Below are 25,877 nucleotides of genomic sequence, written 5' to 3' on the forward strand. Positions count from 1 at the left end.
AAAAAAAAAAGAAAAAATTGTTTACATTAGAAAAATTATAGCATTTAGATATATCACTTAGAGAAAAGTAGAAAAGAGTTATTTCCCTTTGTCATTATTGAACTATGTCGAATATAAGGATGAAAAACGCTTATTAAATATCTCCAAGTAAACAATGATTTGAGTTTTTGATGTGCACCTATGATAACATAGAAATTACAAATCTACTTGCAAGAATTTTAATGAATTCATGGTTTATGTAAAATGTATGACGTCACAGGAGGGTGGATTTACTTTAATTAATGAGGATAGCCAATACAGATGCGAAAATCCCATCGTTGATCAGATGGGAATTGATTATTTCAAAATACCAGCATATAAGTGAAAATAAAACAAATAAAATCATGGATTTTTTTCCTTGATTGGCTTGTTCAATACGCTGATATAACCACGGGGATTAAGAAATGGAGTATGAATGCAACAAAAGAATTTACACACGTGTATTATCTTCTAAATAATTGTATACTCTTTTTAAAAGTACTTTGATTATAACTTGTATTGTTTACAATTACATAGCACGGTAAAGGATTTTATACAAAAGGCCCATGGACCACATAACTCACATGAGCATCGATCACAAACTTTTTTGATACGTATGACTACCCGGTATATTACTTATTTCCCAAATTCACGACTCTTCCGTTAAAGGAAACATTTTTCTTGACAACTTTTGTACAGGTTTTTTTAAATAATTTATTCCCGTGTTCCCGTGAAAATATGATTTCTATCCATCGGTACGAAGTTAAATTCTAAAACTTGTTGTCCTATTGTGACCTATCAATTCCAGACCCCTATAATTATACAGATCTTGATCTAAAAACTCAACCTTGAAACATCCTCCATCCATCTTGTTGTAATTTCCATTTCATAATTCATAGCCTCAAAACCCATCAATGAACTACCCTCTTTCCAGTACAATTCGATTCAAAACCCAAGTAATGGCCCCTTTCTGAACCAAAATGTTAATTTATAAAAAAAAAATTTGAAAAAAGATTTTATACGACCTTACTTCAATATTTTCACCGCGAAATTAAACTCGGCAATTTCATTAGCCTAGGATTCGTTTTTTTTATAAAAATAATTGACAAGATTTTGCCGCAACAGAAAACGATAATAAATGTGTTTTTCCCTATTCATTTGTAGAATAAAACAAAATGTTTGAACCCTTTTAATTTTTCAAATTACTGTATATCAACCACGCTCAAAATAAAGTATTTAATTAAAAAACATTGATAAGGAATATCATAATACTTTACGATCTGCAGCTGCAATTATCACATTCCTTAAAATACAAGGCAAGACAATTTACTCAATGAATTCTTTTATTGTGTAAACATACATATAGCTTTTAAACCTGAATGTCTCAAACACTTTATTCTCAGTTTAATTAGGCACATCAGCAGATGTTTTATTATATATCACAGATGATTTGTCAATTCTACCATCTAAATTCATTAAGAAATAGATATAGAAACGATAGAAAAAAAAAACAGAGTGAAGAAATATTCCATAATTATTATCAGCTGTCTGGAATATTTGGACGGAAGGTACTCACACATATAGTAAATATTCATAATAATTCACAGTATCAACGAAAATCTAACTTTTAAAAAATAATAATGGACGGATTTTGTGAGAAGGTTATCTATTGTCAAGTGACGACCAATAAGTGGCCTATAAGTTTCACGCCATGATCTGTGAATACAAAATAAATTCAATATAGATTTGGGTTGCAAAACAACAACAAAAACAAATAATAAATGCAACGTAATTAAAAATAAATATTGGAAATCCACAAAAAAATGCTTCTATTTTATATCACAGTCTGAAAAATCTTGTTCCTCAGGAAGTCTCGTTTTCACTTTCATGACCCGGTTTTTCATTTGCAAGTACGATCACTAAAATTGCAGATTTCTTTTTACTGTCCAGATCACAGGCATTTTCCTTCTTCATTGTAGATGTTTAATAGTGGAGGAAATGTAATTTTCCTCAAAACCATGGTTTAAACCAAGTGAGTAGGATAAACACACACAATTTCATATTAATCCCATCCATTCAAAAAAGACATAAATCAACAGCTCAAATAAAAAATCCTTCAAGGATGAAATATAGGGGGAAAAAAAACACAATATAATTAATTGAATAACTTCATTCACAGCTGTTGAGAAGAAACCAGTATGAAAATAGTTGATAATTTTTTTTTGTATGGTAAGGCAAAAATGCCTTGGACACAGAGCACAATTGAGAGTTCTTAGTGTGTGTTGGAGCGTATGACTTAGTCATCCAGCTGACACAGTAGAGCCACGCCCCTTCTAATCCAGTGATCCTGCGGTTTGTCTGACGGTAGCGATATAGCGATTACAAAGTTTGTGGAGTGACCGGTGGTGGACAGGACACCGCGACGTTCTGACGTCTTGTAGATGGGAGACACATATATCTGCTTTTCTGGAATGTCTGACTTCTTGCAAGGTTTCATCCAAACCTGAAAGACAGAATTGTGCATGTTAATTGGTATTTCATTTTCCTCTTTGGAAATTTTGTCCAAATGGAATAGGGATAAAAATCAGAAACTCTAAATTAAAAAAAACCTCTACATTATGTATAAATAAAAATGGTATATATAACAGTTGGATTTGGTATTGTCAACATCAAAGTATTGGAAATATTACAGTACCACGGATGTATCCAAGTAAGTTAAAAGTCCAAACTTTCTTTTATAAATAGTTTAACTTCTATATCTTGAATTTACAGGTTGGATCCCAGCCCCATCAATTCTAAGATATGTTTTACTGAAATGAAGTGGTTGGTTATTTACCTTGGGCATGCTGTCAAACAGGACTTTGGGTTTGGATTCTGCCAAGCAGTTTGTTGGTCTGTCCCAGCGAGCTCCATCCACAAACAGTCCAAATACATACACACCTACAGAGAATACCAACAAATTACTGAATTAGTAAATTTTAATTAAGAGTAGTCATATTTTAGCATCTTTCATGCTATTTCTTGTCTTTTGTTTAAAATATACTCTTTTGCTGGAATAATATATGGTTAAACAAATAACAGAAAAGAAGCTATGCTGCAAATGTACTTATAACCTGTTAAAGAGAATGGCTGCAATACTAGTAACTCATGGTCATTTACAGTATAGCTTTACCAATAACTTACGATCGTAAAAAATACAATAGATCTTGAATAGACCTTAATAAACGTGGAATTTTCTATAAAGATCAAATAGACCTTAACAAATGTAGAATGTTCTATAGAGATCAAATTGAACTTAACAAATGAGGAATTTTCTATATAGATCAAATGAAGCAGAACTGGAAGGATGCAACACAAAAACAATGCCAAAAAAACACTCACCATCTTCAGGAGGGGTATCTTTGTCGGCATCATCCAGAATCTCGTAATCAAAACCCAGCAAGTCAATAGGGATGGTGTACTTCCTGGCAAAGTTCTGCTGAGCACCAGTCAAGAAAGCCTGGGTGAAGTAGAAGCCAGAGATCCAGAACTGAGGGGGTGCCCCATCGTCGTACCAGTCCTGGAGGAATTTGAGGCGAGCGATGAAGTCGTTCACGTAGCTTCCAAGGGGCTTCAGGGATGGGTAGGACCGCTTCATCCACATGCCTGGGATCTTGCCCTTTAGAATACTGAGGACAACTTCTTCCAAGTCAGCGGACATGACCACTAAACCCTGAACATTAAGGAAGAAGAAGTTTAGAAACTAGCTGTCACATTTATGGTACAAACTACATGTAGTTACAAAATATAGAATTTCTGGGAGTAAACGCTAGTTGGCTTAATATACTTTTTAAATGAAGAATATGAATCAATATATAAGGCAATAGTTTACACCCCATCTTCTTGCTAATGGCAAATTCTTTTTTGAGAATAAAAATCTGAAACCATATGAAAGGTAATGGCACTTGTTAAATCAGTCTAACTTTTAAAAAAGAAATGACAAAGTGTCATGTCTAAACTTGCAGATATTTCCTCAGATTAGATAGATGCACCATAAAACACACCTTGATGGCCTTTCTGATGTTCTGCAGACTAGATCGGACGATGCTGAGCAGACGATTAAATCGGACCATTTCCTGCACCAGCACAGTGTTCATGCTCTGTTTGTAGGAGGTCGGGTACTTCCTGAGAGCGGCATCAGTGTCAAAGTTCGGTGGAATCTTAGACAGAATGTCCTGCGCTACGTCATCCACAACTTCATCCGTGGATTTTCCACCTCCAGACGAAGCTTTAGCCTACATAAACAATCAATAACATTATTATTTATATGAATAGGTATATAGGATTAATAAGGTATATAAAATTAATAAAAACTTATTTCAAAAAATTTTCATTATAAAAATAATTTATTAAAGCATAATACTCAATGTCAACATATCATTTTTTAAATGTTATGAAAATCGATTTTCTGACTTTAACAATTATCAGTGTATATATGATTAAACTGACATTTATTTAGACATAAATCAAAAATATACATAAATATAATAATAAATTATATTAATGAACACGTACAAATGAATAAACATTGACAATAACATAAGTTGGTGTAAAAAAAAATTTCTAATATACTCGAGATCATTTAAAGAGTTCAAATCTAATTTGCAGCGTAATTTTTTTTCTCGACAAGGAACATTGTGCTTGTGATCATTCTCTATATGAAAATTGAATGTGATCTATAAATTGTGTAAAATTAATTGAATATTGCAGCTATAACTATATTATTTTGCTATTGCCATTTTCTGTACAATTATATATAAGCAGAAGTGATCTATCTCCCACTTTATATCTCTCCAAAAAAGGTGTTGCCTTTTCCCAATCATGCAAATACATGTACCTCTATGAACAACTTTTCATGCAGGACATATAATTTCCATAATATTTTCTGTATAGAATCATTCCTAAAGTTACATTTACATAAAAGTGATAATTTTAGCACATTGCTTGTTTTTTAACTTTCTCTTAAGCTAGTGTGAATTTTAAACCAACCAAATGATATCGGCAAAACTGCAAATCCAAACAACACAATTAAATTATTAATTTGAACAACTAGAATAAATAAAATCTACCCCCCCCCCCCTCAAACAACAAAGAAACTAAATGTTTCTTACAAATTAACCCCCCCCCCCCCCCCCAAAATCTCCTTCAGTAATAAATCAAAGCTAAACACAACTTGTAAAAAAACTAAGGATTTATCCTTTTCTTCCCCGTATTTCCCTAGCCCCTATGAAAACTTTTTTATTTTTACTTCTTTTTACATTCCCTTGTGCTGAAAGCTGAGATAGTAAAACTAATATGATGTATGACTACATATCTATAGGCCATGCATGTTCAACTTTAAAGAAAAATAATCTCCCTTTCATCCCTCTCTAATAGACATCTATGAAAATCAAAATAATGCAGACGAAAACACGAATGACACACAAAAAAAAAGAAAAATGATGATGAATTTAATTAATTTTTCTCCCAATATGATGAACTTTGATTTGAAATTATTCAAAGTCCCCCCCCCCCAACCATCATATAAAAAATCCACAACAACAAACCCCCAATGATTCCCCCCCCCTCCCCACCCTCTTAAAAAAATAAAAAAACAACCCCAAACCAATCCCTGTGTATTCACCTCGCCTTGCTGAAAGTTCAAGAAAGTCAAGAATAAAAGCATTGAGATATCGTACAAAGGAAAAACAGTACACAAGATCTCGGGCTCAGCCAAGATATATAGCACATGTAAGTATAAGAGTCCAACACCTAGCGGTCTGACAAACCACTACAGTATTGAATATATAATTATTTAAGATTACTAGTTTTGGTAAAAGAAGCATAAATTAAAGCAGATGGACTGAAATAGAAAGTCTTATTTTGTTGTTTTTAGTTACAATTTGCATGGTGGCCTTCAACCTTGAGTGTCATTAACAAAAAGATAATTTAAAAAAAAAAATTCTCCCAAAATTTTAATAGGTTTGCTCCCCTGAATTATTTTTAAAAATGGTTAACTTTTCTTATTTTATGAATTAATTGCAATTTAAATCTTAAAGTTTGGAAAACATACCTGCAAAAAAAATAATAATAAAATAACGGAGAAAACTATTTTGTAAAAAAAAAAGAAGCTCTATCTACCAGTATGTATTAATGTATAAGAAAGTTAATACTATGTCTATTCTAGCTAAAATTGTTAATGGATTATGAGCTGCTATGAGTATACGTGGATAAGAGGATAAATGTATAATATATAATATATATATTGTTGCTATAAAGGTTACCCTTTTCTGTACCATCAGTAAATGATACATCAAGAACGGCGCACACACATAAAAAGCAAAACCAAAATAAAAACACAATATTAGTTTCATCAATTAATAAATCAATCAACTAAGATCGAATCTTGTCAAAATCAGTATATTCAAACAAAAAGGTTGGGGGTCAAATTAATCTACATGCATGTCTGATTAATATAAGTATAGTCACTGCATTGTAAATCTCTATTTTAGGCACACGCAAAACAAATATTATAAATCATTGGTTCAGTGAACAACAATCAATTAATGACAATTATTATTTAGAATTTTATCATCAAAACGATTGAAATTCTTGTGCAATCCTAATAAACATCCCTCTTTTTTTTTTAAATAATTGTTAAATGTTTATATATATATCATTCACATAATAAAAGCATTAGTAATAATAAAACAATTTGCTTTTTGTGAAAATGATTTATGAAGCCTATATAAAAAAAATTAAAGCATTCTTTGGAAAAGCTAATGAATATAATACTTTGTGTAACTAAAAAAGAATCATGTTGCAAAATTTTTTCCACATTTTTAAACATCAATTTTGCACAAGAAATGCAATTTGACATTATATCACTTTTCATCAAGCCTTTATCAAACAAACAGTGAGTTTCCAATTCAGATCTAACAGTATATATTCAATATAAGTAATGAATACATTTCATTTTGTCAGAAGATAAAACCCCATTGACAAATTTTGAAAGTAAAAATGTGTCAATATAATGCTATCAGGAATTTTTTTTAAAGGACACTACTTATATAGTTACAGGTTGATAGGGAAACATGAAACGCACTATTTATTTTTTGGGGGTCTCAACAGGTTTTTCAAACATAAAAACACAACACTCTCTTCGATTCTTTGACTGTAGTAGGGGTTCTAAACACACCAGCATTTCATGAAATTATCAGACAGGCAACATAACAGCGCAGTACTGACCTGAGTCAAGAGGATATTGTCAAACAAAAGCTTTGTCTCTCCCTGATCCTTGGTGATATCAGCATTGTCGTGCATGCCGAAAATTCCTGGTTTTGGATTGTGGGGTAGGCTTTTGATGTACTCGAGATACGACTCATACTGTGAAAACAGGCATCAAAAATTCAACATTTAAAAAATCATATAATATACATATAAATTCAATTAAATTTATTCCTTATAATTGAATTTTCTACCTGTTATTCGAAATAAAATTCCTTTAATTTCTTAAATAAACTGTCCTTTTTAAAAATAACAATATCATCCTCACCCCATCCCCCCATCTCCCCAATATTCAAATATTTCATACCTCTCCATCAGGGGGTGCAAAGTAATGCTTGGACTCATCAAAGTAGTAGTCGGTCTTCTGGATGATGTCCTTACAGTAGAACCTGTCCAGGGTACTGTGTAACATTCTCCTGTCCCAGTCGTCTGTTACACGGCCGCCATAGTTACACTCGCCCGTCAGGTAGCGCAGGGCATCGTACTGCACATCCTACAAAAACACAGACCAATCAGGGTTATATTCACTCTTCTGTTTCAAACTCTCTCCTTTTTCTTCTTTTCAAAACTGAGTACATAATAAATGTCTTTAGCTGGCTTTTAGAAGAAAGATGGACAAAAGAATGACCAGGTAACTACCTGATGTGCTAACCAGCATAAGGAAGACTAAGTAAAGTGAGCTAAAAGAAAGATATTGCCCTTTGGGCCGAATTGGTATTGACTTACTCAGCACATATTTGGATCTAGGAGTGCACAGAATGAAAATTACATTGTAGACATAATTTTGTATGTATATTTGCTGCATCTTGCTTACATCATATTGGTTCAAGAACATGTGGAGTTGTCGGACACTGATTCTCAAGTCCGTCTCGTTGAATTCGTAAGGAATGTTCCATCCGAGGGGACCAAACTTTCTCCTCTCCTGCACAATACCGTGGAAGAAACACAGACCAAAGAGCAGCTTCTTGAAAGATTTCTGAAATGAAGAAGAACTATTTTAGTTAGGATTCTTTTTTTTTGGAATTGGCATCTACATTTTTATTGTGCCTAACAATGCATCAATTGATTTATAAGCTCTTGGAATGATCATTGTAATGCTATAATTATGACCTCTAAACCAGTTGCAAACTTTATGCAGATATGAATTTTTTTTAGCTCCAACTAGGTTTATATTAGGAAAGAAGTCTGCAAATCAATGCAAATATTATAAAATGAGAGAAAGTAGTGATTAAATGATAGCCTACTTTATTCAAATCCTTGACTCCGTTGAAGAAGTCCATATCGGAAATTGGATCGCTGAGGTATGACCGGAGGATGTTGAATCGCAGTCCTTTAGGCGGTTCATTGGTCATCTTCACTCCATTTTGTAGAATGGAGACGGGGAACTGATTGGAAGGATAACTGGTCAGCCACAGCCTGAAGTCTGGGTGAATCTGCTCAGGGTTAAACTCCTTGAAAAGAGAAAGATTAGAATGAAGTTGACATACCTCTCAAAGAGGAATTTCCCTTCAGAAAAAAATCTATATATATGATTTGACATTCCAGAATTTCATTGGACTTTTGATAATTTGTATATTTCATAGTTTTAAGATGCTATTGAGTACAATTATTTTTTTTGGGGGGGGGGGGGGGTTTCCTTCAAATAAAATTTGTTTCAAACATGTTTTTTCCCATTTCGGCTCATAATTATTGGACTGTTAAATAAACCTTTAGTATTGAATGAGGAATGAACAACAGTATATTGCACACCGTACCTCACAGATTTTTTCCAGAGTGGGCATCCAAGATGGAGCCAGATGGCAGTTCTGCAACATGACCCAAGTTCCCTCTTTGATACCCTTTTCCATCATTGCCATGGCGATGGGACCCTGACCTTGACCTAGAGACAGTGAGTCAAACTTTGCCCCTCCAAATCCTTGGTCATCTGCAAACTTGAGCAGGGCAGACATGGGATCAGCTCCTGGGGACAGAACAAACAGTAGGGGAGAGGTGGGGTTACTGTCATTGTAGGACTTAGGCAAGTCAAACGGAGGGGGCTCAATGAATTTTTTGCCCAGTTTCTCTGTGACAAACTCTTGTACCGCTGGTGTGATCTGTGAAAATTAAAAGAATAACTGGGTCAACACATTTTAATGAAGTTTATTTTATTTGAAAGGACACAGAGCTATTGGTCGGTGAGATATATTTCATGCATACATGGAAATGCCATTACTAAATATTAGTCCTCAATAGATCAACAAGAGGAGACTAGTTTCCCCAAAGAGAATTTATGATCTAATAAACAGATAAATACTGACCTTATCAGGTCTGAGACATCTGAGAACTAGCAACTTCTGGAAAGTCTGCAACTTGTCACCCCAATCTCCTGGCATCTTCTGGTGGAATGGATCCTATTGACCAATGAAAAAACATCAAGCATAAAAAATTGTGCTAATTATGAGATAGAAATTTAACTGACCTTTAAAAATAAGAGATAAAATTCAAATGCAGTTACCAACTTCTGCAATTCAAGGCAGGTAGAATATCTACCACAATTTTTTTTTTCTCAGATGATCTTACCACTGAGTCATATACTTCTTTCCAGCCATCTTTCTGGGACACAAATTTGTTCTTCAGACCCTTGAAGTGTTCTAAGTCTTCCAGCCTACAGATTTCATCCCAAGACTTGACTGGCAGCCAGGTGGCGGGGTTAGGGTGCGGATTGTCCAATCCGATTCCTCCTGTCAGCAGGAACCGCCACTCCTCCTCGTTGATCTGCTTGTCGTGTTTCAGGATGTTGACACAGAGCAGGAAGGAGAACAACAGCTGTGGAAACAAATAAATTAAACATTAAGACTCAGGTTAGGAATTCCACGAACTCATCTAAAGCTTTTACCTCATCTAAAATATAAAAGTTAGCGATCCTTCTAAATATTTTGCAAAATTGTAAAAATGTAATGGGCACATTTCAAAACTCCTACTGAGCACACAAATACAAATAATTAAGTTTCATGTCCATTCCTTATCTTTCTCTACCTTGTCTTTTTCAAATAACGATCTACAGATATTGCAGTAGAGAGAGTAGGTGAAGTGGTTGTGGAGGTTCTTCAGACGCGCGTCCAGGTCCTCCGACTTTTCGGCGTTGTCAATGGACAGAATAAAGAGGTTGATGAACCAGGTCAGGGAGTACTGGTACATGGGCTCAATGTTCGCCAAGTCTGCGATGGAGAAGAACAGAATGGTGGAGTGGACAGCAATTGGAGTGTAACCCATTCTAGCTGTGTCAATCTTCTTCTCAGTTTCTTCAGCAATGGCCTAGGAGCAGAATTATATTTCATACAATAAGAATTTTTCAAAAAGAATTTTATTTTGAATTTTGAATTTTTTTTCCCCAAATTAAAAAAATTAAAAAGATCATGAAATATGATACCTGTTTTTCAGAAATCTCATTAGCAAGCACTTTAGAAGAGGACAGCACTTTTATAGCTGTCTCGTCCTCAAGGATATTTCCCTCTGAAGAGGACAGGACCTCAAGAATCTTGTCCTCAATTTCTTTGAGCTGTCTCTTGTTGTCAGCACTCTGGATGATGAGGGCATTCTTCTCCTCCTCAAGCTCTGGCCTCTCCCTGGCGACCACAATACCCAGCAGCTGGTCCTGAAGACCCTCAGGAGTAATCATAAAGTTCAGCAGGGTCACTTTAACAGCAGTTTCAGGTAGGTAGTGAGGATTCCTCAGTTTGGTGGTGATGTAGAATTTGAAGTCCTGTGAGTACTCAATGGTGCTGTCACCAAGACGAATACACATGGCACCAGCTTGCTTGAAGACCTGTTTCAGCAGAAGGGGCTCCAACAGAGGATCCATTTCTTCAGCAATATTTTCAAGGAGAACCTGTAAAAGTCATTAAGCAAACAATTAGCATAAGACATTTTTTCTTGGCAGGAAAATCAGGTCTAGGTCAAGCATATTTTACATCATATGCAAGGCTGCAGTATGAAAAACACATAAAATCATTGAAAAATGGTCAAGGCTGTAAGGATTTACAGGTACTTACAGGAGTTCCGAACTGGATACAGTTTTCTAATGTTCTGACAAAGTCTGAGTCGCTGAGTTTGATGACATGGATGTTGTTGGCCTTCTCCATGTTCTTGATCCATTTGTTGGCCTGACCCTGGGGATCAATCATCAAGGGCCAACGTCTTGCATTGCTGTAAAGCAAAATATTCATTTCTTAAAAAGGTTGCGAGGTATTGATAATAAGGCAAGTCAATCTTGAACGTGGTACAAATATTCAATACTTACGCTAAAATGATTCCATTTTCCAGGGAGAAGTTATCGGTGGGAAGTCCTGAGATATTCCAGGCTCGGATCTTGACTGGTTCTCCCAGGGTGTTGATGAGAGAGAAGTCATCGGAACACAAGATTCCACGGTCCTTCACCCTCTTAATCCACATGTCCACTTGGTCCTACAAAAGAAGAAGTCAGAATCAAGCGAGAAAAATTTACACCGACCCATAACTGCCTCAAACTGATATGAATAATTTTTCCTTCTCTTGTTATCAACTTTCAAATCTACCTGTCGGAATGCTGAAGTGAAGGCACCCAGATAAGCCACAGTTCCGGAAGAGATCAGAATGTCTCCAGTCAGGTTGTTGTACTTGACACCCAGCTCTCTGGCGTTCTGACTCCATCTGTCCCTCTCACCCCCTAGTCCACTGATTAGCTGCTCGGCTCTCTCCAGCTTCTTGGAGCAGAGGTCCACCTGGGTCTCCAGGTCTGCCTTCTTCTTCTTGTTGTTTTCGAGGGTTTCCTGGAGTTTGGCCAGCTTGTCCTGGACTTCACGCAGGGAGGCTCGCTTCTTCTCCAGGAGAGACATGGCCACTGCCAGCTCTGCCTCAGCCTTCTTCAGCTGTTCCTTTTTGGGTGCGACAACCTTCGCAACTCTGTGAATTTAAAAATAAACATTACCTGGTAAATATTCATTACCAATTCTTTAATTTTTGATTATAAAAAAGCAACTTCATGTTGTTCATAAAATTTGTGTGTGTGGTTTTTTTCTGTATGGACAAGCAAAATATGAATAATATGACATAGTAAAGTGTACACCATTTACCTGTCATAAACATCCATAGCCTTGACCCATTTGCACAAGCCCTCACAAGCTGTGGATGCTACTTTCACTTTTTCAGGTTCAAAGTCTGGGTTTGTGATGTATTTGGCTCGGATCTGTTTCATGTTGGCAACTGGGATATTGTCCTAATACAGAAAATTGAAAATGAAGTCAGAAGACCAGATTACAGTAAAACATAAAAAGGACAATTCAGAGACAGAGTTTCTTTATAAAGTCTAATTTTCCAAAAAAAAATAGAAAAAAAAAATACAATGCTTTATGAGAACAGAATCAAAAGACACTGCAAATTATGCATCTTCCACACACTTCCTTTTTACCTTGTCAAAGTTGTGCAATGACTCCAAGAACTTCATGTCACCCAACATTTTCTTGGCCGGGCCCCAGTAGTCCTCAATCTTTTTGCCCGATCCAGATGGATCTGGAACACGCTCCGGTTTGATACCCTTGATGACACAGACAGCCTCCAGCACTAATTTGATCATGTAAGGAGGCTGTTTCATGGCCTTGACAATGGTGATATCCTGTTGGGTGAGGGTGTCCAAGGCAGCCAAGGCAGAGTTCAGGGCGGGAATAGCTTCAGCCAGATCGGCATCGCATTCGTCCTTGATGGCTTTAGCTCCCTTTGCTTGTTCATTGGCCACTGCTTCATCAGCTTTTACAACCTACAGGACAAAATATTTTACCGATATTCTTTTGTTTTAATTACAAAAGCATACATAATCCTGAATTTTGTCTTGAAAAATCTTAATCTATCTGACAAAAATATTTCTCCTGATTTTTATAAAAATTATTTTGGGGGGTGGGGTGGGGACTTAATTACACAATCATGACCCCGAAATACATAACTTTTTGCTCTGCAAACTTTTTCTTTCAATCCCTCTTTTTACATCCCCCCCCCAATCAATTCTGACCCAGTAGTAGTTTTCTTTACCTTCTCTACTTTGGCCACTTCTATCGAGTCCTTCTCAATGACCACCATAATTTCGTCCACCTCTTTGCTGGCTATTTTCAGCTGAGGCTGGAGATCAGTCAGCTCTTTCTGCATCAGACCAACCTGGGAGGAGGCCGAGTCTAGCTTCTCCAGACCTTTCTCATACCTCTTCTTCTGCTTCATCACCTCACTGAGTTCAAAAAGACATATCATTAATATCAAAGAAACATTAACACATTAAATAACATTTCTCTCCTATTTTGTATCAGAATGTTCTTCAACATTTACAAAAGCTTTTCTTTACATGAAGATGTTTCATTTATTGTAAATGCCTCTTATACTTCAAAAACTTAATTGATTTTCAAAGTATTTTAGAGAATTGCATCATATTTGAACAAATTTATTGTAAGAAAATTAAAAAAAATTCAAAATCATTTCCAAGCAAGATTTCTCACTCTCTCTTTTTGCTGAGCAGATTTTTGAATGTGTTGATAAGCTCTAAGTAGGAGGTGGGTGTGACATAGTTATGGCGCTCCAATTCCAGGAAGAACCTCTGGGACAATTCTCGGGTGGTGGTGTGGAAGGTCTTACAGATGTCCGTACAGCCCAAGCGCTCCTCATCATCCAGCTCTACATCTTCCAGGAAACGATTGGCCACGGCTTCCAAAGCATCCTCTGGCCAAGACTAAAACAGTCATAAAATTCATATTTAGTTGAAAAAAAAGACCAATAATTCTTTTTTTTAAAAGCATGGTTACTTTTACATGATAGGGAAAAATGACACAAAATAAGGACACCAAAAAGCCTTGGAAACTTTTGAGGTTTTTTTTTTTTTTATCTTGAGATCGTTGACCCTAGAGAGTTTAAATGACTCCGTAGTAGTGTTGGCTTAACGCATGACTTATTTTCGTCATACCTGGAACCAATCAATGGTACAGCAATTGACGAGGGATGGAAATTTACGCAGTCTGTTACGGAAGGCATCTCCAATAGGACTCATGGCCAACACAATATGGAGCTGATCACGAACTCTCTGGATAAAGAAGTTAAATAAGGATACCGGAGTTCCATCAGTCTGTTTAGTTTTATCTCTTTGTCTGAAATAGAAATAACAGGAATTGAGTTATGTTCAAGACAACCATTTCAATTTACATAGTAATTGTTTGTAATTCAATCTCAAAAACAATATTAAATGTATATTCTTTGTAATTAGTTTAAAAAAAAATATTCATTCCTTATAAAAAATGCATGCAATTTGCACTAAAGGAATGAGATGTCATCTGGTTGCTTTAAAGATCAGATGCGACTTATGTTCCATTTTTTTCTTCTTTTTTTTCCTTCTCCACAATTTAAAGTTTTCCACAACGTAATTCCGTAATCATATTTCATTTTACATATCTATTTTGATATATAGTTTCAATGGAAAATATATACTATGATATTATTATTTAGAAGCACCCAATTGCATTTTTCATGCTATAACAAGGAAAATCCAACATATCCGAACTTCAAAAATAGCCTGGTAATGTACCCTGAATTTTGGGGTATAAAAAAATTTAGATGCAAATAAATAAGGAAAAAATTTTCATGGAAATTTAATTAAAAATGAGAAATGTCGCATTGTGTCCTTAAATGGATAAAATGGTACAAGTATATGTAAAGATAAAATAATCATCTTATGTTAAAAAGTTTGAACAATACCTGTCCAATTGTCTCATTTTCTCACAGATTTCTTGTTTCTCATCCAGAGGGAATAAGTTAGGCACTTCACCAGCATTTAATAAGTTGTTAATATCCTCTAAGAAAGATTCTTGTTTAATCTACAAAAAAAAAAAAAAATAAAACCAACGGTAAATGCTAACCAATAAATAAGGTTTTATATGAATTCATCAATTTGACCGATATTTCCTGAAATATTCTATATTAATCAAAATAAGACACCTCTCTCCTCTCTCTCTCCCCATCAAATCAATTTTTTTTTATAAAATGAAAAAAGTTTATGTACAATACCTGTGTATCAGAAAATAAGAAGACAGCATGATTATCAGTTTCAGTGGCTTTTCTCAGAATACGTTTCAAATCCTCTCTCCATTCATTTGAAGTGTAACTCTTGGAGATTTCCACTTGGAAGAGATCATAGTCGGCCATATGAGCTGCCAATCGTGTGAGTGATTGACGCCCAGACCCTCCCACTCCTACAAGAAGGGCGTGGCTTCTCTTTTGTTTTATGACACGTGCAATTCTGGAAACGTGCTCAATAGCAAATCTAATGGAAGAAAATTGAAATCAGTTTTATCAAACTTCTGAATAATAGCAAAAAATGTCTGAGGAGTTTTAAACTTATGATATTTGAGATGAATGCATAAAGCAGTGCTATATTTAATCTATAATAAAGTTGGTGTAAAGACTGCTTAGTTTCTATGACCACACATTCAAGATATTCATGCGTAACAAATGTAAAACACATTTTTATAGCTTACCTGAAAAGCACAAGGTTCATTGGTTTTTTACTCATATTGTTGAATTCCTCCAGATACCCCTCAACAGTTACTCTCAATTGCTCCAAATCTCGCACTTCAACGTAGTGTTTGGCGTCCGATTTCGGATCCGCAAAGTCACAATACACTAAACTACGAAGGTCATCCTCCATGACCTTTCCATCATTGTCAAAGTCCAGGTGAATAAACAGTTGATCAAAATCCTCCCTGAGACAGGTCTTACAGACTTCACGCACATAGTTAAACAGCCAGTTCCTGTCCGAGTCGTCCACGAGACGATCGTAGAATACACGGAAAACCTGAAGGATGTTTGGTGGAAAAAGTAGATAATGAGAACTTGTCTAAACTGGTCTTAAATTTATATAAAATAAAAAATATAAAACACTATACATCTATAAAAAAGATTTTTCCGATGGAGGTCGGGATGTATATAAACATAATGATGGATTTCCTTATAAATGTACGTAGCTAGACAGCTAGAATTTATTAACTTTTGTTAAAGATATTGATAGTAATTTTCCATTTTAATGTTCATTTTTTTTCAGTGGCAATGGGACAATTTCTCATTCCCAGCATGTCCAAAATGTCCAAATATGTCCAAATGTCCCCCCCTCCAAAAATAATAAATGTCTACTCTAATTGATAAATTAATGAACCAGCTCACCTCATGAACCCAGAGCCTCTTCATGGAAGCTGGTTCCTCCATGGTCTCTGGGGTAGACAGTAGGACTCCGTTGATGACCCTACTGAAGTCTCTCAAGTTGAACAGGTAGTGGGACTTGGCGGGGGTGGGGAGGAGGTTCTTCATGGCCTCTTTGTAGGTGGTCAGGGTGCCCTGGACCAGCTGATCCACGCAGGGCTTGAACTCATTACTGAAGCCTCTGAAATTACAAGCGGTCATAACAGATTAGAAATCATGATCAGAAAATCTGTTAAAATAGATTAGTTTAAAAGAAAAAAATTAGAGGAATAAGCAGAATTTTTTTTTTTATAGAAAACATTGAATAATCAAATACTTGTACATAAAGAAAGTTTACTGTATCTACAATGTTGTTAAAACGACCATCAAGAATCAAGTTGTTTTTATTTTCAACATGCATTGAAATTTCTTTTCTTTACTAAGAATACTACCTTGCGGTCTCTATCATGGTTGTAATTTAATGGGAAGTAATGTACTAATATATATATAACATGAGCTGACCCAAGTACATTGTATTATAAATGTATCAATCAACTGTGTAAAATTAGGGAAACTCGATCTAACAATTAAAGCCGACACTAAAAACTGTCATAACAGAACATTTCACAAAAGGTGCAAAACATTTGTACAAAGTGAAATACATGTAACAGCTAATATGCTTTCTTCTTTCTATGGACCAGTGCAGGCTGATATGTGGAAAGACAACAAAAGAACATACACAGTGTTCAGTGACCTTGAGGGTAAAGTTCAAGGACATGCTTATGCCAGTGGTCATGAGGAAAAATCCTTTTTTTTCCTTTTGTCTACATAATTTCAATAATGAGCTACTCTGACATGCATGCGTAAGATACTCTATGAATATTCTGGGAGGTGCTGATATTTTTTTTCTACATGATAAGGTTTCATTTCATAAAAAATTTAATTAGAAAAAATATATATAGGCATGCAAATTTGCTGTAATTTGTAAAATTTTGCTTTATTATATATACTAAAATGTATAATTTACAGGAAAACTACTTTTAAAAAAGTGATATATATATATATAAATAATAAAACTTTTAATGGTATGTATAAAGTAAAAAAAAAAGAAAAAATTAAAAGTAGATAATAACAATGAATAATGAAACATGCTCAGGGGTACTTACGGGGCATTTCTAGACAAATAAAATATCACAAGACATTTCACAAACAGAGAAAACAAGTATGAAAGCAGAAGATTAGAACATGTAAACATTAAATGTAAATTAATGTCATCTGGTATTTAATCACAATGTAAATTTATCAGAGGACAAAACAATGATTATTTACAACAAAGATGACAACAAATATCTTACAACAGAGTTTATACAACAACAAACCCCACCCCCCTGAAATTTTAAATGTCTTTTTGTTTTCAGCTTTTTCTTGACATAGTTAAAACTTTATTAAAACCTTTAATTACCCTACAGTTGCCCATTATTAGGAATGTCATCATATTCATAGCCTTACCTTGATGAAATATGCCAGTCCATGATTTTCCTGAAAATGGTGATCATGGAATCATCATCAAATTCATTAATGGTGATCATGTTAAAATGTCTCAGGAAGCGCGGGGTCACAGGGTTCCTACCACCACCTGGTGGGCCCATGGCTGCCATGACCTGGATGTCAATCAATTTCATGGGCGTGGTTTCCTTCAGGTCATACCAGTTCCAGTGATCCAACCACTGTCTCAGCAACTCAATCGGAGGCTGAGCTCCAAACTGCTCCAACATGGGCATGTTCAAATCATCCACAAACACAATCTACAGCAACAAAAAAAACTCGCTTAATTTAATCTACAATGTATGATTTCGCATTCTTGAATCACAATTACACATACATAAATACATATTTATCCATGCATGAAATGAGAGTGAAAATAAATTTGCATAAAATTTGCACGCATACCGTATTCAAATTTTGTTTTAATCAGTCTCATTTCTTTTATACAATTGATTTCATTCCGATTTTTGCAGACAAGATACATGTAAAAATTAATCTATATTCTTACAGCTTTCTTGCCCAGTGGTGGACCAAACACTCCCTTCCTTCTCTTGTCCAGCTTGGACATGATGATGTTCTGTGTCTGCTGGGCAGTTGTCTGGGCAGAGAAGTTAATGATGTTGGGTTTGTACTTCTCCTTGTCCAGTTTGTTTAGCAAGAAGTCCTGAAATAAATTCACAAAATCAAGATACAATTAAGACAAATTCATGGACAAACATGAATTTCATTAATATTTACAAGCCAATGCGCATGTTCAAATGGTGATAAACGTCAACTTATGCAAAGTGCTACAGATTTTATCCGACTTCTTTACATTGATTCACTTACACAGATGTATACACTTTTTCCGGTTCCGGTGGGTCCAACAAATAGACACGGTTTCTGGTTGCGAATCAGCAAGCTCATGAGGGCTGTGTATCGGACTGTGTCCACAGTAGGGACAATGATCTCATTGAACTCTGCCTCCTTGGGAATGGGTGGAGAATCCTTGATCTCCTCAGCCCACTGTACCCATCTTCCAGCTCCCTGAATCATAAAAAATACATTTTGAATTTATGGTTCCTTTTATAGCTGTTACATTTCATTTTTTAACTTCTGTCTTCTATTTATTTTTTTGTAAGCATTAAAATGTCATAAATGTATGTAGAGTAAATGCAGAATTCAAGAATTACCTCTTTTACAAATTTGTAGTCGTAGCAACGACCCTTAGGAGGGAAGGGGTTCAAATAAGGTTTCTCTGGGGGCTCCACAAGTTCAGGTAGACTCAATTTGATTCTGGTTTCCTCTGTCATTCCTCCCTATCAAATTTTAAAGATCAAATTCATGAGAGAAAATAAAAGATATATCATTGACCAAGATAGTTAAGAATGACACCATTTTTACTGACCGATATCAGCTCTCTGAGAAGTTTGTCAAAGTGAACTCGTCCCTCGTCATTGACAGACGCTCCAATGGACCAGGTACAGGCAAAGAAAAAGATACACTGCAAAAAAACCCACAACATTAATTTGTTAAAATATTGAAGTTTCAAGAAACAAGGTATCAAAATTCAACACCATCAAGATCAAACAATGTACAAATGAAGTGAAACAAAATTTCCAAAGAAGTTTATTTATTGATTTTCCTTAAAGCTAAAGGTAGTTCATCTAAATTCTGATACACATGATCGTTTTTGTTGTTTTGGAAACAAATTTGCTTTCTTTTAAGCCGATTTACACCCTTTTAAATCTTCCTAATTAACACTCGATCTGACTGACCTCCAGCCAGGACATGATTTCTCGGTCTTCCATCTGGGTGATTTTGGCCTCATCTTGGAATTCCTCCATGAGGGAGTCCATCAGGTTCATCAAGCTTTTCACCAAGGCTGTGTCAGAGGTGGGGGAGAGCTCCTGCAATGTTCAAAATAGCACTTAATAATAATAATAAAAAATTTCTTCCTCTTTCTACAATATCTAACATCTATGCAATACAGAGCAAAAAAAACTGTTTCATCTTCTTTTAAAAACAAATAGATGTTAATAACAGAGAGATATTTTTATACCAAAACAAAGTTTTATGGCAAATAATACAATATTTTTATTATTTCATTTTTGTACAGAATAGCCAAACTATAAGGAAATATTTTTTTAGGGCAGATATTCAGAAAAACTACATGAGAGATTTTTCAGATGCCATGAATTGTTGTTATATTGTCTATCCGATTAAGCCTAAATTAAAACGTACCTTAACTCCTCCTTTTCTTACAAGCTGAATGCAGGGATCGCAAAATCGCTCAAACATGTCGTTGATGGTTGACCTGTGCATCTCTGTGACTGCGGCAGGCATCTCGTTCATCCAGGATTTGACAACTGGTCGCCATCCCAAAGAGGAGGGCTCCATGTAGATCATACCACATCTGGAGACCTGCAAGACAAATTTATTGCCTTGAATAAATCTTTTCATGCAGGCATAGAGGAATAAATTTGTTTTTGCAATATTGCTTTAATATTCATTTTTAAACATGTATGTTGAAGTCCTGCGTTTTTTATTTTTTGGCCAGAAATAAAAATTTCATTTCATCACAAGAAAGAGGGCTACGTGTTCTTAACTAATACTTTACATTGCTCTCTCCCAAAGAAATGAACTGAACTTATTGTCGCATGACAATGATACACTTTGGTAGAAATAACGAAATTTTGTCCGAGTCAAAACAATTCATGAGCTTACGGTGGCAGGGGAGGCTACTTCCAGATCCATGGGTTCAAACATTAGATTGGTGGTGTTTGCCAGCTGGATGATTTCTCCACTCATCAGACACAGCTTCTTGTTGTCATCCAGCACGGTGTTCATGTTCTCAATCCAGATGGCATCCACAGGGCCGTCAAAGATCAGCCACTTCCTGTCTGGCGTCTATAAACAACACATAGAAGAAGTTTGAAATAAAATTGTAGCATTCTGGAGAAAAAAATTCATTCAGAATACTGTAAACCAACTTTCATGTATGTGTGAGAAAATTTGGCAAACATTGAGAAAATGTAATGGGTGCAAATATTTCTTGCCATGAAGCAGTTTTTGAATGTCTGTCAAAGAATGCCTGTCATATTTAATTTGAAATAATAAACATACATGTAGGCTCCGTTGCAGAAAAAGTCACTGTTAATCAGTTTATTACTAATATTTTCAAAATATAGCTGTTAGCAAATAGTTAGCTTCTAATATCTTAGCACAGTACTTTTTAAAACTGGATAATTTTGAAATGATCTTACGGTAGAGGTGGCGAAGGCTCTGTAAGAGACAGCCAATACTCCGTCAGACCACTCGTGGGAGACGGGGTCAAACTGACCGTACAGCTGACCCATGGTGATGGCTTTTGGATTGATGACTGTGATCTGGACCTTATTCTCCTCCATCAAGCCCTGTAAATGCAATCAGTTTTTCATATCAAGCCTGTATTATTATTTTTTTTTTGCTTTTTACATCAGCATTCTAAAATTTTCTGCAGACAATGCACATCATAACAATGTATCTCACACTAAAATATTAGGATTTGTTTTTTTTTTAAAATCCTAATTATGCAAAATTATGAATTTCCAATAATGCTGAAAAATAGCTGAGAGATGACTCCTTACTCACATAAAATAAACTGTACCAACTTTTGTGAAAAGGATTACAAAGAACATTCAATTTTTTTTCGCAAATGAAGATTTATGTATACCTTTTCATGGATATCTCCAAGAGCTGCAGCCAGCACCTTGTAGGCGCTGGTCTTGCCACCATATGGTTCTCCAACGATCATAAAACCGTGACGCACGATCATCATTTCATAGATCTGAAATTAATAAGAAAAAAACATGTCACCCAAAGAAACTCTGTTCAAATATTGAATTAAGGAGAGAATGAAACCAATTTGATACATTTTGCAATGTATTTAATTCTTTTTTTATCATATTTCATAAGCAATTTCTTTCAAAATGAACTAAACCAAGCTTTTTAGTTTCTGACTATCAAAATATTATAAGCTAAACATTTGTATCCCTCATTTCACTAAAATATGTCTAAAACTGAATTCAAATGGAATTCATTGTATTTAGCCTTCAGCATAAACAAGCTTTACTGTAGGATAAGCCCTCTATTTGTACCTGCTGAATCTTCTCCAGGAAGAAGTTGGTGCACTGTAGGTTCATCTTGATACAGTTCTCCTGTACGGCCTCATTCAGGACCTTGTAGTCCGGCTCCGGAAGCTTGACCCCTGGGAACAGATCCGAGGTGATACCATGGAACAGGGGTAAGTCGTGGTTCAAGAACTTGGGCAAGTTGACGTCAATAATGGAACGCAACATCAGAATGTTCTCATCTTCCTCTGGGTATTTAAGCTAAAGGAAGAGAAAACAATTAATTCAACAATTTCTGCAAGAGATAAATGTACAGGCACTCTTAAAATTGATAAATTTCAAGGATATTCCTTAATTTAAAAAATATTTTAAAATATATATAATATAAAAGATATTCTTATATCTTTCATAAAAATTCAAGCAATTTTCAACTGGAAGTTCCAATTCTTATTTTGAACAATGAAGTAACATTGTTAACATATCAAATATTTTAGATTTAAAAATAAATGCATCTGTGTACCAGACCATTCATATGAAGTACCAGATAGAGTTGTTTCCCTTACCTTGAGATTTCCAGCAGCAGTCAGCACAGACTTGACGGCTCTCATTCCGTAATCGTAATGGTGCTGGGAGGACAGCTGCTCAGAGCACAGCCTGTAGACAGCCACGATCTTCACCGACAGAGGACGGGCCTGTACGAAACCGCAGGAATACAGGGAGATCTCCGCAATCAGGGCGTAATCCGGTACCATCATAGCCACTGTTCTGAAGAGGGCCTAATAAAATGGAGGGAGCATTTTGTTCAATTTCAGTTAGAGTCCAGTATAAGATCATATTGATGAGATGGATTTTTGAATTTTAAGAAATATTTTAAAATACTCGGTATTATAAATATAATTAGGGTAGGGAGTAAATGTTTACATAACTATATGACTTAAGGTCCAATATAGGATCATATTGTCGAGATGAATTTTAAGAAATATTAAAAAAATATGATAAATATGATTGGAGTGGGGAGTAGAGTCGTAAATAACTACATGGCTATGTGTATACAAGTTAATAAGATACGATACCTTCAGATTGTCTGGTAATTCTGATCGGCCAGCATAGCCAGGGTTCATGGTGATGAACACGGAGCAGGTGGGGTCCAGTCTGATTTCTGTCCCCTCAAACAGCAGGGTGTCTGACCCAGAGTTAATGCCTGTGTGAAAAAAATGATGGCAATACATAAGTCATATAAATATCATAAAATTTCCATGGAATAGTACTGGTCAGCTTTGCAGTACTGAGCTTACATTATTATGAAGAGTATGTCACATGATTAATAAAGGTTATTATCGATATTTTCCTTTTTTTGTTAATTTTTAATTTTAACTCACTGACATGTTATGACTTGTGGAATGAATTTGTTTACCTCTCTGAATGGTCAGAATCTGTTGGGCAACCACAGACAACACCTCAAGATCAATGCGGTTGAACTCGTCAAAACAAGACCAGGCACCGCAAGATGCCAAACCCTGGAAAAGATCAGAACAATTCAATTATGTTCATACACAGTCACAAACATTTGGAACCCTAGTAATAGAAAAAGCCATGAAAAGTAACTTCAAACCCTAAGTAAGATGATCTAGACAAAAGGTGAAAGTTAACACCTTGGAAAAAAATATTGACAAGACGTTCGTAAAAATAAAGGAAATATACAAATTAATACGAAAGTCAAGCGAATTTCATTCCATTCTACCTTGAAGAATTTTCCCAGGGCAATGTAATCCAGACCATCGGAGCAGTTGAACACCACGCACTGTTTGGCCACCGCCTTGGCCAGATCCTTAGTGGTCTCTGTTTTACCTGTCCCAGCAGGGCCCTCAGGGGCACCACCCAAATGCAAGTGTAAGGCTCCAAAGAGGGTTCTGAAAATTTGGTTTGAAAAAAAAAAGTTTATACCCTAAGAAATGTACTGGTATATGCAAACAAATGTACATTTTTTAGATAAAGTACGTATCTTCATTGTGATTAGCATGAATAAATTTTTGTGTGAAGGGTAACTGAAATCAGTCAGAGGTCACAGCTTACCTGTAACACCTGTCGGTGAGTGGAGTGATGACAAGACGACCTGTGTTACCCAGGTACTCATATCCATATTTCAACATGGAGTTGATCATACGAGTTACCATCTGGCTCTCCTGTAAATTGACCATGCATAATCTGAATACCAATTCTCTTAGACAATTAAAAAATATAAGGCCCATTCAAGTTTTCTATCTCTGCTGTCAGCCATTTCAAACTTCCTTACCTCCCAGTAGTATCGGAGCTGACTCAGCCACTGGAAATCCAGATCCGAACTGCAGTTGTTCTCCACCAATTTAAACAACACGTCTTTAGCGTGGACATCCAATACAATCAAAGCCTGCAGTGTCACACGGTTCTGTTTCGACAGAGTTCCACGCACCATGGCGACGATATCGTCGATCTGCTTGATGTTCAGATCCAAGTACTCCTTCAAAGCTGTGCCGCCTTTTTTGAAGGCGTCCTCAATAAAGTCTGTCCAGTATTTGGCGGTCACACACAGAACGGCCTGTCCTGGCCATCTTTTTACCCATTCTTTTCTATCCTCCTTTGGATAAGCATCCAATGACTCTCCAATGACTTTGTGGAGAGAGGAAATCATGTCAGCTTCCAACTCCAGCAGCCATTTTTCTACCTGTCCTCTTGCCTTGGACGTGGAGATGACGTCTCGGAGTTCCACGATTTCTCCCTCACTACTCTTCATGTGAGTGATGTCCAGCGTGTCAGTGAACTCCAGCTTAGCAATGCCCTCAAAGCATTTCTTCAAATGGGGCTGTACTCTTTTAAAAAACAAAACAGAGACTTGTTTAAAATTTCTTCAGACTTATTTGCACACATTATTAAATTAACAATCAACAGACAGGTTCCTTATAACAGAAACCAATTCTTGATCTTAACTCAAAATTGGTTTAAAGGTAATTTTGATAAGAATATTGTGTAGCATAAGCCCATTTACCTGGTAGGATCTTTGGTTTCGGACAGAATTTCCAGCAACTCATCGTTAGACAAGAAGAAGAATCTTGGGAAATACAATCTCTTCTTCTCCAAGTAGTCATTCAACCCCTACACAAAAGACAAACCCATAATTTCTTTACTAACCAACACAGCATTCATTCAAAGGAAACAATTTCATTGCAACTTTTCTAGCTAGAAGATTTTAAAAAAATGCCCTCCATATAAATTTCCTAAGATGGATAAATCCCAACCTTCTGGATAAGCTCCAACAGCTCGTTGGATTTCTTGAGTTTCTCCAACATCTTCTCAATGGCGATGACACTGAGCACTTTCTTGTCCTGCAGAGCCTGCTTCATGATGTCCTTCCAGTTCTTGTCCACTGTGGTGAAGCGCCGTCCCTCCTCTGGCATCTGGGCCATGATATCCGGTGAGCTGAAGATGGGCTCCAGATAGAGCCAGGTGGCCTGGACCTTCAGCCATTCATCCAGAATATCCTGGAGGAGCATTAGTTTGGATTCCCAGTCCCTAGAGAAGATTGTTATAAAGACTTTTAAAAGATTTCCTGCTGTTTTCAGCAATTTCTTCTCTTTTTTTTTTGTAATCGTTGCTCAAGTTCATGAATTTAATATTAAAAATAACAGAAAGTAATTTACACATATTTGCAATAAAAAAATCCCGCTA

General features: G+C 35.7%; 1 protein-coding gene across 5 annotated transcripts in view; it reads right to left on the reverse strand.

Moving 5' to 3' along the window:
• Window positions 1-1,343: 1,343 nt before the first annotated feature.
• LOC128191471 (dynein axonemal heavy chain 7-like) overlaps window positions 1,344-25,877 on the reverse strand; it is a 38,132-nt gene continuing 13,598 nt past the window's right edge. For 2 of the 5 annotated variants that reach the window (XM_052863553.1, XM_052863551.1), the window contains 45 exons: window positions 25,448-25,721; window positions 25,198-25,304; window positions 24,469-25,021; window positions 24,249-24,358; window positions 23,917-24,085; window positions 23,590-23,692; window positions 23,249-23,376; window positions 22,739-22,951; window positions 22,203-22,436; window positions 21,779-21,892; window positions 21,330-21,479; window positions 20,791-20,973; window positions 20,308-20,487; window positions 19,842-19,973; window positions 19,472-19,567; window positions 19,257-19,382; window positions 18,913-19,110; window positions 18,593-18,748; window positions 18,049-18,344; window positions 16,525-16,741; window positions 15,843-16,159; window positions 15,373-15,628; window positions 15,064-15,182; window positions 14,279-14,459; window positions 13,818-14,047; window positions 13,363-13,552; window positions 12,749-13,093; window positions 12,414-12,556; window positions 11,877-12,243; window positions 11,603-11,766; window positions 11,355-11,508; window positions 10,733-11,191; window positions 10,339-10,617; window positions 9,883-10,128; window positions 9,621-9,713; window positions 9,078-9,416; window positions 8,568-8,774; window positions 8,138-8,299; window positions 7,631-7,816; window positions 7,285-7,422; window positions 5,681-5,689; window positions 4,062-4,292; window positions 3,400-3,730; window positions 2,855-2,958; window positions 1,344-2,521 (listed from right to left, as the gene is read on the reverse strand). In XM_052863553.1, coding sequence (XP_052719513.1) covers window positions 2,315-2,521; window positions 2,855-2,958; window positions 3,400-3,730; window positions 4,062-4,292; window positions 5,681-5,689; window positions 7,285-7,422; window positions 7,631-7,816; window positions 8,138-8,299; window positions 8,568-8,774; window positions 9,078-9,416; window positions 9,621-9,713; window positions 9,883-10,128; window positions 10,339-10,617; window positions 10,733-11,191; window positions 11,355-11,508; window positions 11,603-11,766; window positions 11,877-12,243; window positions 12,414-12,556; window positions 12,749-13,093; window positions 13,363-13,552; window positions 13,818-14,047; window positions 14,279-14,459; window positions 15,064-15,182; window positions 15,373-15,628; window positions 15,843-16,159; window positions 16,525-16,741; window positions 18,049-18,344; window positions 18,593-18,748; window positions 18,913-19,110; window positions 19,257-19,382; window positions 19,472-19,567; window positions 19,842-19,973; window positions 20,308-20,487; window positions 20,791-20,973; window positions 21,330-21,479; window positions 21,779-21,892; window positions 22,203-22,436; window positions 22,739-22,951; window positions 23,249-23,376; window positions 23,590-23,692; window positions 23,917-24,085; window positions 24,249-24,358; window positions 24,469-25,021; window positions 25,198-25,304; window positions 25,448-25,721 — 9,196 coding nt within the window. In that variant the 3' untranslated portion in view covers window positions 1,344-2,314. The other 3 variants (XM_052863555.1, XM_052863552.1, XM_052863554.1) reach the window with 2 other exon arrangements.

Source organism: Crassostrea angulata, chromosome 7, assembly GCF_025612915.1.
Source record: "Crassostrea angulata isolate pt1a10 chromosome 7, ASM2561291v2, whole genome shotgun sequence".
NCBI lineage: Eukaryota > Metazoa > Mollusca > Bivalvia > Ostreida > Ostreidae > Magallana > Magallana angulata.